The sequence below is a fragment of the Lycorma delicatula genome, chromosome 2 (genome assembly GCF_047948215.1).
Source record: "Lycorma delicatula isolate Av1 chromosome 2, ASM4794821v1, whole genome shotgun sequence".
Taxonomy (NCBI): domain Eukaryota; kingdom Metazoa; phylum Arthropoda; class Insecta; order Hemiptera; family Fulgoridae; genus Lycorma; species Lycorma delicatula.
The window spans coordinates 175824822-175842313 of NC_134456.1; the positions used below are offsets into that span (position 1 = coordinate 175824822).

Below are 17492 nucleotides of genomic sequence, written 5' to 3' on the forward strand. Positions count from 1 at the left end.
TTCTTTTATTTAATCTGTACTAACAATTACCAATTAAAAAGAGAACGGCCTGAGCATACCTGAAAACTATGCAAAAAGAAAAAAATTAACACATATTGCTTTAAAACAACTTCACATCATGAGCTATTGAACATCCAATCTAAATATTATTACATTTATTTTAGAAAAAAATATTTGTGTTCTTACTCATTATTTCTTTTTGCAGTTTTTCCACATGTTCTTCAGACCATCTTACAACTCTTGGACACATTCCAACAAAAGATTTTGGTTTTGATAATCGTTTAATGTTGTCAAATGATTTATTTGGGAGTTTAAATTCCTCAACTTTTTTAATTACTGAAAAAAAATTAAATAGCTTGATAACATTACAACAAATTCTACTTTTTCTAAAACATGATCCATAAAGTGTTAGAATGAAGATATCACACTGTTTAATGGTTAGAATATTATATTAAAAATAAACTTAATGCTAAAAAAGTTAATTCAATCAGGCTAACTTTCTAGTTTGGCTACTTTAAAGAATTTCATAAATATCTCTATCCATTTCTGATAAGATTGCATACATTAAAATTCTATGATTTCAAACATAAAATTTCTCTGATAATGTAGAGTATAATACTGTGAATCTTGTATTGAGCAGGATGTGTGAAAAGAATGCTTAATTTCTTGTGATATACCTTTTAAATACATCTTATACTGCACTGTATTTTACCAGCCTGTTGCATAACTGGAAAAAATATAGAGCCTTTTTGATGTTATAATGTCATTGAGTTTTTATTTTGTTTTTCTTCATAATTTGTTTTTATGTTCTTATATGTTTATTCTGATTGTTTGTAGAGAAACTGTTCCTTTAATTAAAAGAACTATATTTTGATCTGTTTAATGAATTATAAATAGTGATTCAATATGTTTTCTATATATATATATATATATATATATATATATATATATATAAGGTTTTAATTTATATTATATTTATAAGTTAAAAGCTGATATTAATCTCTTTTCATTATTTCTGTTTATTTTTTCCATCAGTGACATGTAGACCGTAGACCTACCTATAAAATTAAAATTTTATTTCCTAACTCACTTGACATTTATGTTACATTGGTTCTACATGTGAGGAAATATTTGTAAACTGCCTTAATCACAAAATAGGAGTGATTACTTTAATCTTTTATGGTTGCTCGCTACAAGCTGCATGATATTACTGACCTACATAATACATATGTTTGGTAAATCCTAATTTATTATCAATAATTAAATTAGTGGTTGTTCTTTACTTCTCTTTTTATTCATAATAAACTCTTTTTCATTACTTATGAAATCAGATTAAAAAATTGGTTGTCAGATTGTTTTCTTTGAATGAATTTTTTTATTTGGTGATCAAGCTATAACAATAATTGAAGCCTAGTTTCTGAAAATACGATATCAAAATATATAATATATGAAAAATATCACATGCTGGACTAAAATTTAACCCAGAACTATCACATAATTTGTTTATTTACATATTTTACCTTGCCTCAGAGGACATATAATCATTATTATTTATCATATTATTAATCATTTGCGTAACTGTTATTTGTTGTAATTTGATCAAATTGTTGTTCAATTGCCACTTTCAGATAAAATAAATAAGTTTCATTATTGCTTACTGTTTTATATGCTAAAAATTAGTTATTTCAATAATGTGCAAGTAATTCTAGATTGAATATTTGTATAATGTGTGTAGGGCAGTGTTATTAGAAGATAAATTAAGCTTTCAAAACTTACTTCTGGAGGTAGTATTAAATAAGTTTTTTTCACAATGAAAACACAATGAAAAGTAATTTTGTACAAGTTCTGATATTTAAAGTAAAATTTTCAATAAATGTTAACACAAATACATCATGTATGGCAGAATATTAGCAATACAAGTTATTCTTTTTATGTAAAAATTAATGTAAAATAAACTATATTCATATCATACCAGATTTTTAAAAACTATGCTTTCAAAATGATGCATATAAACAAGAAAACAGTTTGCACTATTTTACTAAAATATACCAAATAATTCATTTGAAATGATGAGTAAGACAAATATAAATTAGATGAATAAATATGTAAATTATAATTATATTATAAATATGTATACTTCATTGTTATGTTTATTATATACGTGTTGTACAGTTTTTGAGCTACTAATGTATCTTTAATTTAACCAGTAATTTGAAGTTAATAATTTTAAGTTACAGTTTGTAATAGTAAGCGAATGCTGATCATGTAAATGAATAGAACATAGGGTAATAATACAAAATTAAGTAGTAAGAATAATAGATTTAAACAATGTTTTTTTTTTAAATTAGCAATTTCAGTTTATTATTTTTCAAAGTTCATTTATTGTATTTTGATGTTTATACAGATTGTGTAATAGTATTACTTATAGAATACCATTTTTGAATTGATAATGAACAATAACATAAGTTCTACTTATTAAAAAAACTGTTCATTATTTATTTGAAGTATTACTGTGACTGTCTTTTTAACAAACGCAACATTACATTTCTGATTTTATCTAGGTATTAAAATGCCAGAGGAGCATCAGTTAGAAAATAAAAATAAAAAAATTACTGGAATTTGTCTATTTGGTATACAGTAAACCTTGATCTTTAATCAAAAACATTTAAATTAATAGACTCTTTTTAGTTCCTTGTATGAAGTAAAGGAAGTATTGTAATCGCGAAAAATTTCAGTTTCAGATTTCAACAGAAATATCTGTTTTGACTAGTTTCAGCATGATGTCCGTATATACAAGGACTATAAATAAAGTAATGAGATTGGTTCAGAAAAAATTTTTATTTACAATCCAATTATACACGGACTCAATCACCTCCAAAGTAGAGGAATCACCTTTCAAACTACAGGAATGTAGTTCCTCAATTTATTCCTCCTCCACCGGGGACTCCGGTCTTTAATTTTACCCGTTCTATGAACCCCAGGAGTCCCTGTTCACTCATTGAAGAGTGACGCCGGAGCAGCACCACCCCTTCCTGAACGGGACTGTCCACCCATCCCTAATCTACCCCAAATTGCAATCATCTTTCTCCTCTGCGAATTTAAGATGCATTATTCTGCTCACCACAGGGGTTATTATATCCAAATTCCGAGGGCTAAATAACATAGCGTCCACGCAATTATCCGGCAGGTCAATTATCTGATAAGCTGCTCCACCACCAACCTGGCATAATTCCACCTCACACACCTGAATATGGTACGCTCCACAGAATCTACCTCTTCAAAATAAATGCACTGGTTAGAAGCACGCCAGAGATACTCATTATAATTACCATGGCTGGTAAGAAACTGTGTGAGCTCAAAGCTCAACTCCTACCGACCCATGGCTCCACCTGAGGGATCAACCTTTTCAGGTGTCTGGCCTGACACCATCCCACCACCACTGCTACTTGTTCAGAAAATCCTTGTGGGCAATACCCTTGGGTCTTGCTCACAAGGATTTGCTTTCCCCGCAGCTCTCTCCACAGTCTCCTCTGTCAACAACTGCATCGGAGAAACAGGCACAGCTGATAACAGTTACAATTGTCTGTGCTATCTACTAGAGTTAAGCTACACCCTACTTGAAAACAACTCAAGGTACACCACTACTAGCATGCACTAAATATTGCAACCAGCAATCACCTATGAACCTTATTGCCTGCTCAGATAAAAAAAAACATAAAAAAGGTCAGTCTGTATTCAGAAATTACTAAAATATATTAAAAGACTTCCGAAAATTCTCCACCATCAGTTCCCAATCCTACAAATCAATATCAAAACTGTTGACCTGAAAAAAAACCAGTATAACAGTACGGCTGATTACAGTAGAAACTTCCACTCAACTCCTGATTCCCGCCCATCTGAAAATGTTTTAAACCACCAAAAACCTTGGGTTCATGACAGAGCGTCATCTCCATACGCCCTTTTCAATTTTGTAAAGGTTTCAGTAGCATTCTCACAGAGTTTAACAACGTTGCTCATAATTAGTATCACTCATTTTTGTAACGTACAACAAAAACTCATTTCACAAAATGTTTGTTTACATCTCACATGGCAACAATAGACTAAAAATATAGATACCTAATATAAATCAGCTGTTCAAGTAATGCTACTTTGGCTGCCAAAAAAAAAAAAAATAATAGTTCATTACTTTATTTACAGACCTTGTATGTACATATCTTGCATAATTCAAAAATGGTTAACTGTAGGATGTTGAAATTTTGGATTTAGGACTTTTGTAATATCTAGTTGTGCACCTCCCTTTGTGATTGCAATTGACTAAACTGAAAGTGTCCAAAAAAGCCCAAGATCCAAAAACATTTGCATTTTGGACTTTTTCTTAACTGCAGTAATAATCCCTCATTGCAAGAATTTCAACGATATATCATAAGCGGTACTTATTTTCATTGGTTTCAGAGTTATAGCCAAATGAAATTTTAATTATGAAATATTTGGATATTACAAGGGGAAGGCACATTGCTTCGAATCAGACTTCATAACCTTTTTTTTAATTTTAATGTATTGATTTATTAATATTTATTAACCTCTGATTGTAAATAAAGTTTTATGATAAATAACAATTCAATAACAACAATAAAAAAATATGTATGAAAAAATATCAAAAGTTATTAATAAAATAAAATTTTATGTACTTTTCATTAAAAAAAAAAAAAATGTATATGTAATTCAATAGGCATACAAGGAAGTCATGTAGTGTCCAGATCAGATTTTTTAAATTTTGTTGAAAACAGATACACATTTATATATATTTTGTTAAAATACAACATATACTGTTTATACAAAATAAAAAATAAAGAAAAATGTTATTTTGTTAGTTACCATCTAAGTCTGAGAACACGTTCATATTGAAGTCAATAATTTCATGTCTCGGTTTGCTTGATTCACCATAGATTAACATCGGTCCATTAAGTTGAGATGTGGGATCTGTAATTTCTTCTAATGCACTAAGTTTTGTGAATTTCTTTCTGACTTTTTTATGTTGTTGGTAAAGTTTTCTCAGTTCTACAAAATATAAAATAATTTTGATTATTATTTCCCTAATTGATATTATTATTTAGTGAACAGTATAAAATAAAGGTATTATAAAGCAATGATAATAAAAAAACAAGTCAATTTTAACATATTTGCTACAAAACCTGAAAATGGACATTCAAAATTATGTTATTCATTCATTTATGGTGCAATGTTTTTAGTAGACTAATGTTTTGCTCGGGTAGTTACCCACTCCTGACATCACACATATGTGATGAGGATCTTCCTTTATTAAATGAACTCTCATAGCCAGTTGGTCTATTCTGTCATCTATGTTGCTGCATTTCGGTCTTTGGAATGTCTGTCACATATAATTGTTTGGTCTCAGAATGAGAATTTTAAAATATTTTTTTAATGCAGACCGAAATTTTTTTCTGGGACCATCCTTAGGTATTGCTTCACAGGATCAGATGAATGATTTGCAGTATGTGAAAATGTCATACCTGATTGGTTTTGAACCTGGGACCTCTGGATGAAAGGCCGAGACGCTATCACTCGTGTTGTGGAGGCCAGCAAACTGAAAGTTGGGAAACCTGTAGTTTACATTTTACATAATCTAACTGAGTCAGTTGTTTTTCTTAGTAATTAATCTAATAAGGTCTGACTGTTGAATTTCTTTGTTATTTTTAACATTCTGTTTATGCATTTACTGAATGATGGAGCATGGTACAAAAACAAAACCTGTGGACAGTGAAACAGATATGTTGGATTGACAGTACAGTCCAGTACAGTACAGTACAGATAACAGTACAGTGATAAGTTCTTTATTTAGTTGTAACGATACTAGTGAGTATACTCCTAACTCAGAATTAGATGATTAAAGTGATGAAGGAGAGAATAAGATTTTTGAATTTATAAATGTAAATTTTGGTGTAGGCCTAAATCCAAATAGACCAATGTCAGATGATTTAGATTTTGAGTTTGGAGTAGAGAGTGATGATGCAGTGAATATCAGAAACATTACTAATAATCATGTCGTTCTGTTTATTGTGGAACACATCCATGACAATTACCATAACCAATAAGCCATCTGGACTGATGCAAATGAAATTCCTCTCATCCACAACGTTGCTAGTCAAGAAGAGATGTATTTTCAATCCACAGATCCTATTGAAATTTTTTACAATACTTTTGAAGAAGTCATTTTTAAAAAAATTGTAATGTGGAAAAATATTCATATTATGGACACATAAGATGTGTCCAGGGAATCCTGTTACCAAAGATTAGATTATACGATGGTAGAAGATTATACAGATGAGGTCAAGACATTCTTAGACCTTTGCACAGACCTCATGGGCACTTACACGTCCCAGCATGACACACTGTTGGTCTACTTTGGAGCTTTATGAACATCCAATTTTTGTTAAAAGCATGTCCAGAAATATAAATAAATAGCATGTCAAATTTTGGAAATTTTGAGGTAATACTAAGGTGTCTGTTTCTATGACCCTGAGACAGATGCTACATATGAATGTTACATAAAATAAATAATGTTCTGAAGCATTTGTTGGGTTATTTTACAAAAATTTTATAGCTCTGGAACAAATTTGTCATCAGATGAGGCCATGATTTTGTTTTGTGATAAATTGTCATTTCGACAAGATTAAATTGCACAAGTATAGGATTAAGCTCTACATGTTTCACAGTCCAGATGGTAACATTTTAAATATTCTCATTTATACAGGTAAAAGGAGTTTGTAAAACCCTGAAAAAAGTCACAGATTTGAATTTGTGACTTGTTTTATGAAAGATTTTATTGAGGAAGGGCCACTCACTTTTTCTAGGTAACTTCATAATAGTGGTGACCTAGTGGAGCACCTCATGCAAAACCAGATGAATTTGTTTGGGTCTTTACAGACCAATCGAGCTGGAACCCAAAAATTGTTATTAACACAAAGCTAAAGAACGGTGAATGCTTAAGCTGCCAGAAAGACAGTAACTATCATAAAGTAGAAAGATAAGAGAAATATTCTCTCAATTTTCACAGTTCACAGACCTGGTATAGAAGTAACTAACAGAAGAGGCCAAATTGTAATTAAGCCATCCATGGTTATTGTTTACAATAAAAACATGAGTGGAGTAGATTGTAGTGATCAAATTATTTCTTACTATTCCACTCCTAGAAAGTCACTTCGATGGTAAATCAACATATTTTCCATCTTCTTGATGTTGCAAATTGGAATAGTAAATTTTTATACTTCAAGAGTGTGAAATAAATGTTACATGGGAAATAAATGTGCCTATTTGGAATTCTAGTACACTAGATGTCATTATAGTCATATGTATGTCATTACAATCTGTTTCAGGTGCAGCCTAGCCTATAACTAACTGCCTTGATCAGCCAAGGCAGGTCAACAATAACAACAATGCAGATTTGTGAAGGGGACCACAGAAAACGATGCCAGCACTGCCACAGATAATTAAGACAACAAAAATGACCTTTGTCCAGCACTAGATTTTAAACATTGGCACAATGAATAATCACACTTTGATGTTTTATCACGCTAGCTTTTGTTTTACCTTTATGACGCTAGGTTTCATGCATTTTCAGGTATTTTTTCACAAGGTACATTTATGTTTTCTTAGTAAGGTATTCAATTTTCGATGTAAGTTATATACAATTTGTAAAATAAAAATTAGTTTTTGTTAAATAGTGTTTTGTCATTGCACTTACCTAAAAATAAAAACATTTTACCTAAAGTTTGACTTTAGGTAAAATATGCTGAATTTGCATACTTCATTGAAGTAAACAATTTCAGCATATCTCATTGTCCACATGCAACATAAGGTAAAATGTTTTTATTTGAATAAAAGCCTTGAAAGGCCAAAAGCTTATAAAAGTATTACAAAATACATTTATTTTGACTGTCAATATTTGTGATGGTTGGTCTATAACAAATAATCTGTATATTTATCCATATTAGACAAACCTTATTAAACTGATGTAATGTACAAAAAATTAGATTTAAAAGTGTTAATAATATCAATAAAACAATTAGGCAATGTTTGTAGTCGTTTTGAGTCTTAATTGATAAAAATACAAGAGAACAAATTTTTGATCTGTGGGTAAGGTAATTAATTATACATTGGTTTGTAGTGAGAGTCTAAATGTTAGTTTAAGTCTATTAGAAATACCATGCATTACACTGACTTTCAGTAATGAACAACACCATAGATCACACATATGTGACTTTCTATAATGAACGTGTTGAAAAAAATGAAGATATAATTTTTTGATTAACTAAATAAAATAAAAATTTTAGAGTAAAAAGATTACAAAAATCATCTAATGAATGTATTATTTGAAGGTAAACTTTCATAAAAATAAACTATTTAATAAGAATTTCAGCAATTTATTAAAAATAAATTAAATATAAAATGAAATCGTATATTTTTTCTTCAATTGGAAAACATGTTATTCTGATAAAAAAGAAAGTGAATTATCATGAAATTATTGATAATGAAATAATTTTTAATAAACTTAAAAAAAGTCTAACTGGTTGACATACAATACTCCCAATAAGGATCTTTTTACTTTTAAAGTGGGGAAGTATTAAATTAAGAAAAGTATCTAAATTTAAAAAAACTGAGAATTATCTTTATTATATTAAAACTAAAACTATTACCTTAAAACAGACTAGTAAATAAACTATAACTGTATAATCGATTCCGTTCTAGACAACTCAATATGATTTGGAGTTTGCAATCGCTTCTGATATGGCACATTTAATATAAACCTATTAGAATTCTTCCTCTTCCATGTTGTATAAGTCCTTGTTTAAAGCAATCCTAATCCTAATTCATCTTGGCAGTAGAAAAATTTGATCAAGGAAAACCACAAAATAATGAATTTGTAGTTGATATCCTTATTTATTGGCCAATCGTTTGAAATGTTATGAAAACACTTATTACAAATGTTCTTTTTTTGAATATGTGTTGTTAATTTAGTTGTTCTTAAAATATGCAAAATAAATTTAAATGAAGAAGTTCCAACCTGAGTTTTTATTTTTACCTTATATCTGATGTTAGTTATGAAACAAAAAACAACTTTTTGATTAACTGATATTAGTTTTTACCCTTATTTTATTTAAATTTTATCAATTTATTTTAACCATTTTTTTTATTTTAATATTTTACTGTTTATCATGGTTAATTTATCTGTGGTAAAGATGTCCACAGCAGTATATTACTCAGATTTAAGATATAACAGTGCTAAATTAATTATTGAAATATTTGGAATAAGCATAAATTCATTCAGAAGACAAGAATTCAATATAATATTGCACATTAGTCCATCAAAAAGGTTATTATTATTCCATTGTTGCTATATGAATTCAATTTGATATGAACAAATTGTTTTTTTATCATGTGCCTCATGCACTGCACTGAACTACATGATTTTATTTAAAAAAAATTGAAGCTGAAGAGAGGAGGAAAATGAATTTTACAGTAAGGCAAGAGTAGAAATTTAGAAGGAATTTTATACTGGTGGCTGCAAAGTTGAACAGGTGAATTTATATTTTTTATATATTTTAGAAATTTGCTGCAATATAAGTGTAAAATAAAGTTTAAGTTTGTATTCTTATTTCATAGTGGTTTAGGTTATTTTAAATGTTACAGATATTCTCTGAAGTCATTGTTCACTTAAAATCTGTATAAAAATATTCTATTTGATGATATCACAAGCTGAAAGCTGATGATTCTTATTGTTATTATTGTAAACAACCTTTCAAGAATCCCCTAAAATGAATCTGATTTTATTTATAATAAAATAAATAATGAATGCTTAATAAAATCATTTGTAATTGATAACTTCTCTATTGTTTAAATTTATAGATTTTATATCTTTATATTTTCATGCACTTGTACATGAACATGTGTTTTGAAATTACCTCTTTCCTTTTTTTCTCTCACGTACTTTATTTTTTGCTCCACCTCAGCTTCTTTAGCAGCAGTTACACGATCTATTCGATCTTGCCGTCTTTTCTTATGTAATTTTTTTGTTTTTGAAATCAGATCTTGTGCTATCTCAATTCTTAAGCTATGAATCATCTGTATTTCCTGTTAATAAAAGTTTCTATCAAGTAAAATTAATAAAATAATTTACATGTTAACCAATTTGAGGTACATAAAACTAATGTAAATGTTTATTAATTAGATTAATTGGTACAAGTGCTGTACATAGACAAAAGTGATTGAAATCACATTGTAATTACGAAAAAACTTACAAATATCTGTAACTGATATGATAAATATAAGCTTAATACACAATTATTGTAAATAAATGCTTAACAGACTTTCATTAGATAAAAACCCTTTCAGTTAAAATGAAATGACTTCTTATGTAGCAGCAAATAAAAATTATAAATCTTTTTTTCTGATTGGTATGTAATAATAGTGTATAAAAAAATTATCAGTTTTTAATATCTCTTAACTTTAACTCACAGTAAATAAATTACAAACAAAATGAAAGAGTAACTCTTACAGTTTCCTACAAGTGTTCAATGTGAGCACCTTTCTTCATGTCACACACATCCAACCAATAGGAGAGTTTGTCCCATACTATAAACAATATGTCTGAAGTAATGGAAGCAAAAACTATTTCAATCTTGCGCCTCAAATCGAGTAGATCAATAGGTAGCAGATGAAAACGCACAAGATCCTTTATAAAACCCTTTATAAAAATGAACTGAAATCTGACGTGGGGTCAGATCAGATGATCTTGCAAACAAGTTCTGTTACTGGCTTCGTATTAACCAATTTAGCAGTTGGAGAAAACATCATTCAAACAATCCTGTACATAGTTATTCCAGTAAGGAGACACACCATCTTGTTGCCAAATAAAATTCTTTAGTCTATATAGCAGTTGAGGAAAGAACCATGAACATAGTATATCCAAGTAACCAATTCCTGTTATGCTTTCTTTAAAAAACACCTGGTGGTGGGATATTGTACAGAAAACTTTTAATTTTCAGGAGTCTCTATCGCATTGTAAGTTAATGGATTTTCAGACCCCCCAAATACAGACATTATTTGTATTACCTTTTCCACTAAGATGAAATTTTGACTCTTCACTAAGCACAATATCATCAAGAAAGTCATCATCTTCATGCTGCTACATTTCGATTGTGAAGTCAGCATGCACATTATACTCAATAGGATTCAAAGCCTATAAAAGCTGTAAACATTATGGACGCTTATGGAAGTGTTTCCTTAAAACATTCTACATTGTCATCACTGGCACTGTTAGTTCGCAACTGACCTTCCTAATAAATTTTTGAGTACTACACAGGAAAGATTCTCTGTCAGACATCCTTGGTGGACTTGTGCACTTTTCTTTATGCAGATGGGTTGCTTCAAACTGATTAGGCCATGGACAAATGTTATTGTCACTTGGTTGACCATGATTAAACTTTCTATGGAACACGCATTGAACTGTTATTACAGATTTACATTCAGTAAAGTGCAAAACACTTCTTATTCAGAAGCCACCATCTTAAATAGTGGTGTTTTAAGAGGAAAGATCAATCTAGTACCATGAGTGTAACTAAAACTGTCCTTTTGTTTTTTGATTCTAACCTTGAATCAACTCTGTACTCCTCATCCAAGAAGAATTATTATAATATCTATTTTTATTCTACACAATGATGTTTGTGTACAGCACTCAATTTTGAAAAAATGCCATTCTTTTAGAATACAGTAAATCATGCACATCATAATTGAAAAATAAATACAAATCCTTTTCTGTAGGTTTGTGTAGTTTTGATGGCTGTCACCCATATCACTCTTCATCCTAAAGTTGCATCTGTTATAAGTAAGGTAAAGTTAACAGGACACAACGGAAATTTTTTGTTTCCAAGGATAATAATCTGTTGAAACCTACTACACCGATCAGTTTATCAACATATTAGCCAATATATTAGTATAAGTCTGAAATTTCTAAAAGTGGTATGGCGAACAAACATACTTGACACAAGAAAATTAGTTTCAACTAATAGTGCTAAACCACCAATAACATAAATTGTTAACATATGCATATAGTCTATTAAGTAACAAATTTTTATATCTTAAGTTGTGTTTTAATACTAATTAATAGATATAATCAATATAACATTACATAACAGATATAATTACTTACTGTACCTGTTCTCGGAACATCCATTCATTCCGTTCGATATCACTAAGACATTTATACTTTTTTTCCTCAATTTCTGGTGTATCCACATTAGGAATCAATTTATTCCAAGCACGTATAATTCTTGCACGTTCTATAATTTCAACTTCATGAACTCCAGCTGGTAGTCCTTGACCTTTATAAAATAGAGAAAACTGTTTTATTTTAAAACTAAATAATTTTAATGAAACAATACATATTATTCAGATAAACATTTTTAAAGCACTATTTTTTAATACATTTTAAGTATAGGAATTTCGGTTTTAACTCATGAAATTCTTTAACAACTGAAAAGCATTAATTTTTTTTTTTAAATGGTTCTTGAGTTAACCCTAGGTGTTGCTTTATTCATAGTTTCACTCAAAACTATATCTGATGGTAACATTTTGGTAAAACAAATTTTGTGGTTAACAGGATATGAATTAAAATATTTCTGTTTAATACAATCACATTAACTGAATTTATTTAATAAAACATTCAGAAATTATCACATTGGTTATAATTTACAATTATATTGGCTTTTTTCATTATACTGGCATTAATGTGTGGACTGCAATGGAAAAAAAAAATTATAAATGTTTTTATATATTTTTCTGCAAGTGAAATATTCTACCTGTTTCATTTTACATGATCTTAAATCATGCTTCTCTGAATTTTTATTTACAGCTTATTAGATATTGTTTTTTTATTTACTAGTGATTGTTGTGGAAATGTGCCATCTGGATTTGGTCTTTATGTTTTTAAATTTAACTAGTGATAAAGATTAGCTGTAAGTAAATAATTTCCTATTTGATATAAGGTAGTAGAACAATAATCATTGAAGATATTATTGATCATTAAGCTTCTTTTCTTTTTGGTTTTTCTGGGCAAAAATGCTTCCGTGTTATCATCGCCTGATCATGATATTTCTTCCTCTCAATGGTTATTTCTGCATGAGGTGTTCCACAGTGACATAGTGTTTTTAATTGTGTGAAGTTTATTTTTCATGGTAGCATTCCATTCGCTTTGCCACTCAACATGAACCATCCTCTTCAGGAAACAGACAAAATTGTTCAAAGCGACACGATTGATCACAATATGGCTGAGATCCAGCAAAAGCACATTGTTGTATTACATGATTCATTTTCAAAATGACAATGAATCTCATAGACAGTAGGGTGTCTGGAGTACATGTCATTAATCACCTGTAAAGCACTCATGGAATCTGAGCAAACAAGATGATTAATGGGCAAACAAGGCCTTATTAATGGCATACAGTTCTGTAATAAAAATACTGGTGATGCTGGGAAGGCCAAACATGTATGTTCTGTTGCCAACCACAAAAGCACAACCAACAGAATTAACGTTTCTAGAGCCATCCTTATAAACTATAGGGTCAAAATTCACACCATTTATAATATTACAAAACTCATTTTGTAAACTCATTATAATAATCGGATTTGTGTACTTTTCATTATACTGACAAAGACCAAAGCAGTAATTAACGAGAGAAGGCTGCCAAGGAGGGTAATTTCATGGAGTAACAGTAAGGACTGGAGGTAACTGCATATTTAGAGCTGAGAAAAGGCGGTAAGTTCTGGTGCTTAGTGAAGCAGTAGATCTCGACTGTTCTTGGTATCAAATCAGATACTGGTTAGAGAACACCGCATTCAAACGTTGGATGATTTTGTTGCTATCTATGATTTTTGTTTAATACGATCTATGTAAGTGCAGATCATTTGATTCTGTCAATTTGAAAGGAATTTCTCAGCACTTTCCACCAGATTAACTTACCACAGGGCTTAAACGAAAAGCACCTGTAGCAAGACGGATGAGTGAATGATGGATGGAATCTAGCATTCTATGAGCGATGGACTGAGTGGAAGAATAAGCCACACAGCTGTAGTCCAAGCAGGAACAGACTATAGCTCGGAAGAAGTGCAGCATGCATACTCGATCAGCTCCCCATTGAGTATTAGATAAAACTCTCAGCAATATTTTAAAACACTTTACCTTCATAGTTCCTTTAAATGTGCTACCCACATTAGGCATTGATCAAACTACATTCCTAGAAATCTAACCCATGTGCATGCTTCAACTGGTTCACCGTGTAAAAACACTTGAGGGTATTATCTTCCCTCAAGTGTGAAAAAAAATGCATTTTGTTGAACATGATTCCAGATGTTTTACACCACAATTCTAAGAGGGCTATGTAATTTGGAGCAGCCTCTTGCTAGTAAAGTTCTAGATGTTATGTAAATTGAGAAATCATCAACAAATAATAAACAAAAAATGGGTTTTCACATGAACTTTGTTATACTATTTATGGCTATGGCAAATAAGGTTACATAATGATAAAAGTTACATTATTCTTTTTAATTTGAATTGGACCAAATTTACAAGCTACTTAATTTTTAATTTTATTAAAATATTTTCAATTGCAGATTGTATATGTTGTAGTTTTTATATTAAAATTTCATTTAATGTTACACTAGCAGTGTTTTCAAATCAGTAAGACTAATTTAGGAAGAGTTAAAATAGTGAGTCAGATCTGATTGTTTGATTATTTAGTATATTAGTGTTCATTTTTTGTTCTTTCTACAATTCTGGTATAAAATTTGTGCAAAGATGGTTCTTAGTATGCCAAATATCTTAGTAGTCATTGTTAAATTACATCATCATCATTATTATAAATGATCTATTTCCTTCTTGAGGGGTCCTTCTGAATAATTATAGTTTTGTATGATTTGAATGATGTTTATGTGTCAAAATATCTAGTACAGCTGTCTTGATTCAAGCCTCACAGGAAGTGGTAACCCTTGTTCATATAATTAATGTACCTGTAGCTTATTACATCCTTTGATTGCTAGGCCAATGTGTTTTTAATTAGAAGCCAACAAGAGAATGATGGCTGGGTGTCCCCAAGCACCATTATTACCATATCGAAAAATTGTTAGTGTCAAAATATAATTGTTTCAACTGGGTCTCAAACTATTACCTTACTACAAGAAAATTAGCAATTAACCTTCTATGTCAATCCATTATGCAGTTTTTAGTTTAGTGGTTTATATTATACTACGTACTCTTATTATAACTCACAGTTATACTTTATTAATTAATGGTATGTAGTTGATGTAGGTGACTCCACCTAACTGGAAATGAGTGGTATGTAGATGGGAGGTGGTTTTCTTTTAGTTTCTGAAGGAAAACCAATCTTTTGTTACAGATGAGTTCTGCTGTAAATGTAAAAATATTGATCAATATTGCGCTGCTCCAATATAGTTAAGTACTTCCCTCCTGATGGGTTATAAGCAGTAAGGATGTGTCCTTACTGCCCGCAACTGCCCATAAGTTACATTTTAAGACAACAGATAACTAAGTAGAGAATTTTGTATTAAGGTATCCTAGGTTGGTTAATTTAGTAATGTGGGGGACTTAGTAATGTGGTGTATGCAAGATTTAGATAGATAGCATTGGGAGGTCTGGGTAACTAGTAGTCACTACAGACATTAAGATTTGCTGTGTAGTTAGTTACTGGACAGGAAATAAAAGTTTTTTAGTCTTCCACAGGCAAACTGCTTGCCAGATAATGAGGATGTACTGCTCTTTAAGGTCCTAGAAGGATCAGAACTTGTATCCACAATGTCAATAAGGAAGAAGAAGTGATCAAGATGGGTTATATGAAAAAAACAATTTACTCTTCAGGAGAGATTGGGATAGTCTACCATAATGCCCAAGAACCTAAAGTACATAAAAGGCAATAAAGATGAAATTTAATAAATTAAAACCATTTCTATGAAATATATTAAGATTTGGTCTGAAGCCAGTGAGTAATGCACGAAACCAGACATTTAAAGCTAAACTATTGCAATCCATTTAATGAAGGTTTTTTTAACTTTAATCCTGTTAAGTAATTATCTCTGAATATGTATATATTTATATCATCTATGAGAAGCAAATAACAGATTGTCTGAGGTTTTTTTTTGTCTTCAGTCATTTGACTGGTTTGATGCAGCTCTCCAAGATTCCCTATCTAGTGCTACATCATTTCTGTACGAAATGATCCTCTCTTGCTCCCTATGGGGTGATTTTAAATATGCCTATAGCAGCGTTTTTCAACCTGGGAATGCGACCCCCATAGGGTGGCGTTGATGTGAAAGGGCGGTCGCGAAATTAGGCAACAACTTTACAAATAAACAATATTGAAATCATTTTAGGAGAAAAAATCATTTGTTATAAACATTTTAGTTACATTTATAAATACACTTTTTATTTTTATTTTTTTTTTGTCTTCAGTCATTTGACTGGTTTGATGCAGCTCTCCAAAATTCCCTATCTAGTGCTAGTCGTTTCATTTCAGTATACCCTCTACATCCTACATCCCTAACAATTTGTTTTACATATTCCAAACGTGGCCTGCCTACACAATTTTTTCCTTCTACCTGTCCTTCCAATATTAAAGCGACTATTCCAGGATGCCTTAGTATGTGGCCTATAAGTCTGTCTCTTCTTTTAACTATATTTTTCCAAATGCTTCTTTCTTCATCTATTTGCAGCAATACCTCTTCATTTGTCACTTTATCCACCCATCTGATTTTTAACATTCTCCTATAGCACCACATTTCAAAAGCTTCTAATCTTTTCTTCTCAGATACTCCGATTTTCCAAGTTTCACTTCCATATAAAGCGACACTCCAAACATATACTTTCAAAAATCTTTTCCTGACATTTAAATTAATTTTTGATGTAAACAAATTATATTTCTTACTGAAGGCTCGTTTCGCTTGTGCTATTCGGCATTTTATATCGCTCCTGCTTCGTCCATCTTTAGTAATTCTACTTCCCAAATAACAAAATTCTTCTACCTGCATAATCTTTTGTCCTCCTATTTTCACATTCAGTGGTCCATCTTTGTTATTTCTACTACATTTCATTACTTTTGTTTTGTTCTTGTTTATTTTCATGCTATAGTTCTTGCGTAGGACTTCATCTATGCCGTTCATTGTTTCTTCTAAATCCTTTTTACTCTCGGCTAGAATTACTATATCATCAGCAAATCGTAGCATCTTTATCTTTTCACCTTGTACTGTTACTCCGAATCTAAATTGTTCTTTAACATCATTAACTGCTCGTTCCATGTAAAGATTAAAAAGTAACGGATATAGGGAACATCCTTGTCGGACTCCCTTTCTTATTACGGCTTCTTTCTTATGTTCTTCAATTGTTACTGTTGCTGTTTGGTTCCTGTACA

General features: G+C 30.4%; 1 protein-coding gene across 1 annotated transcript in view; it reads right to left on the minus strand.

Annotated features, from left to right (window-relative positions):
* The window catches only part of LOC142319436 (cilia- and flagella-associated protein 91-like), a 68965-nt gene that overhangs the window by 27367 nt on the left and 24106 nt on the right, over positions 1–17492 (minus strand). The window contains exons 6-9 of the mRNA XM_075356717.1: positions 12232–12398; positions 9981–10149; positions 4876–5058; positions 187–336 (exon numbers count right to left, since the gene is read on the minus strand). Coding sequence (XP_075212832.1) covers positions 187–336; positions 4876–5058; positions 9981–10149; positions 12232–12398 — 669 coding nt within the window. The remainder of the gene's footprint in view (positions 1–186; positions 337–4875; positions 5059–9980; positions 10150–12231; positions 12399–17492) is intronic.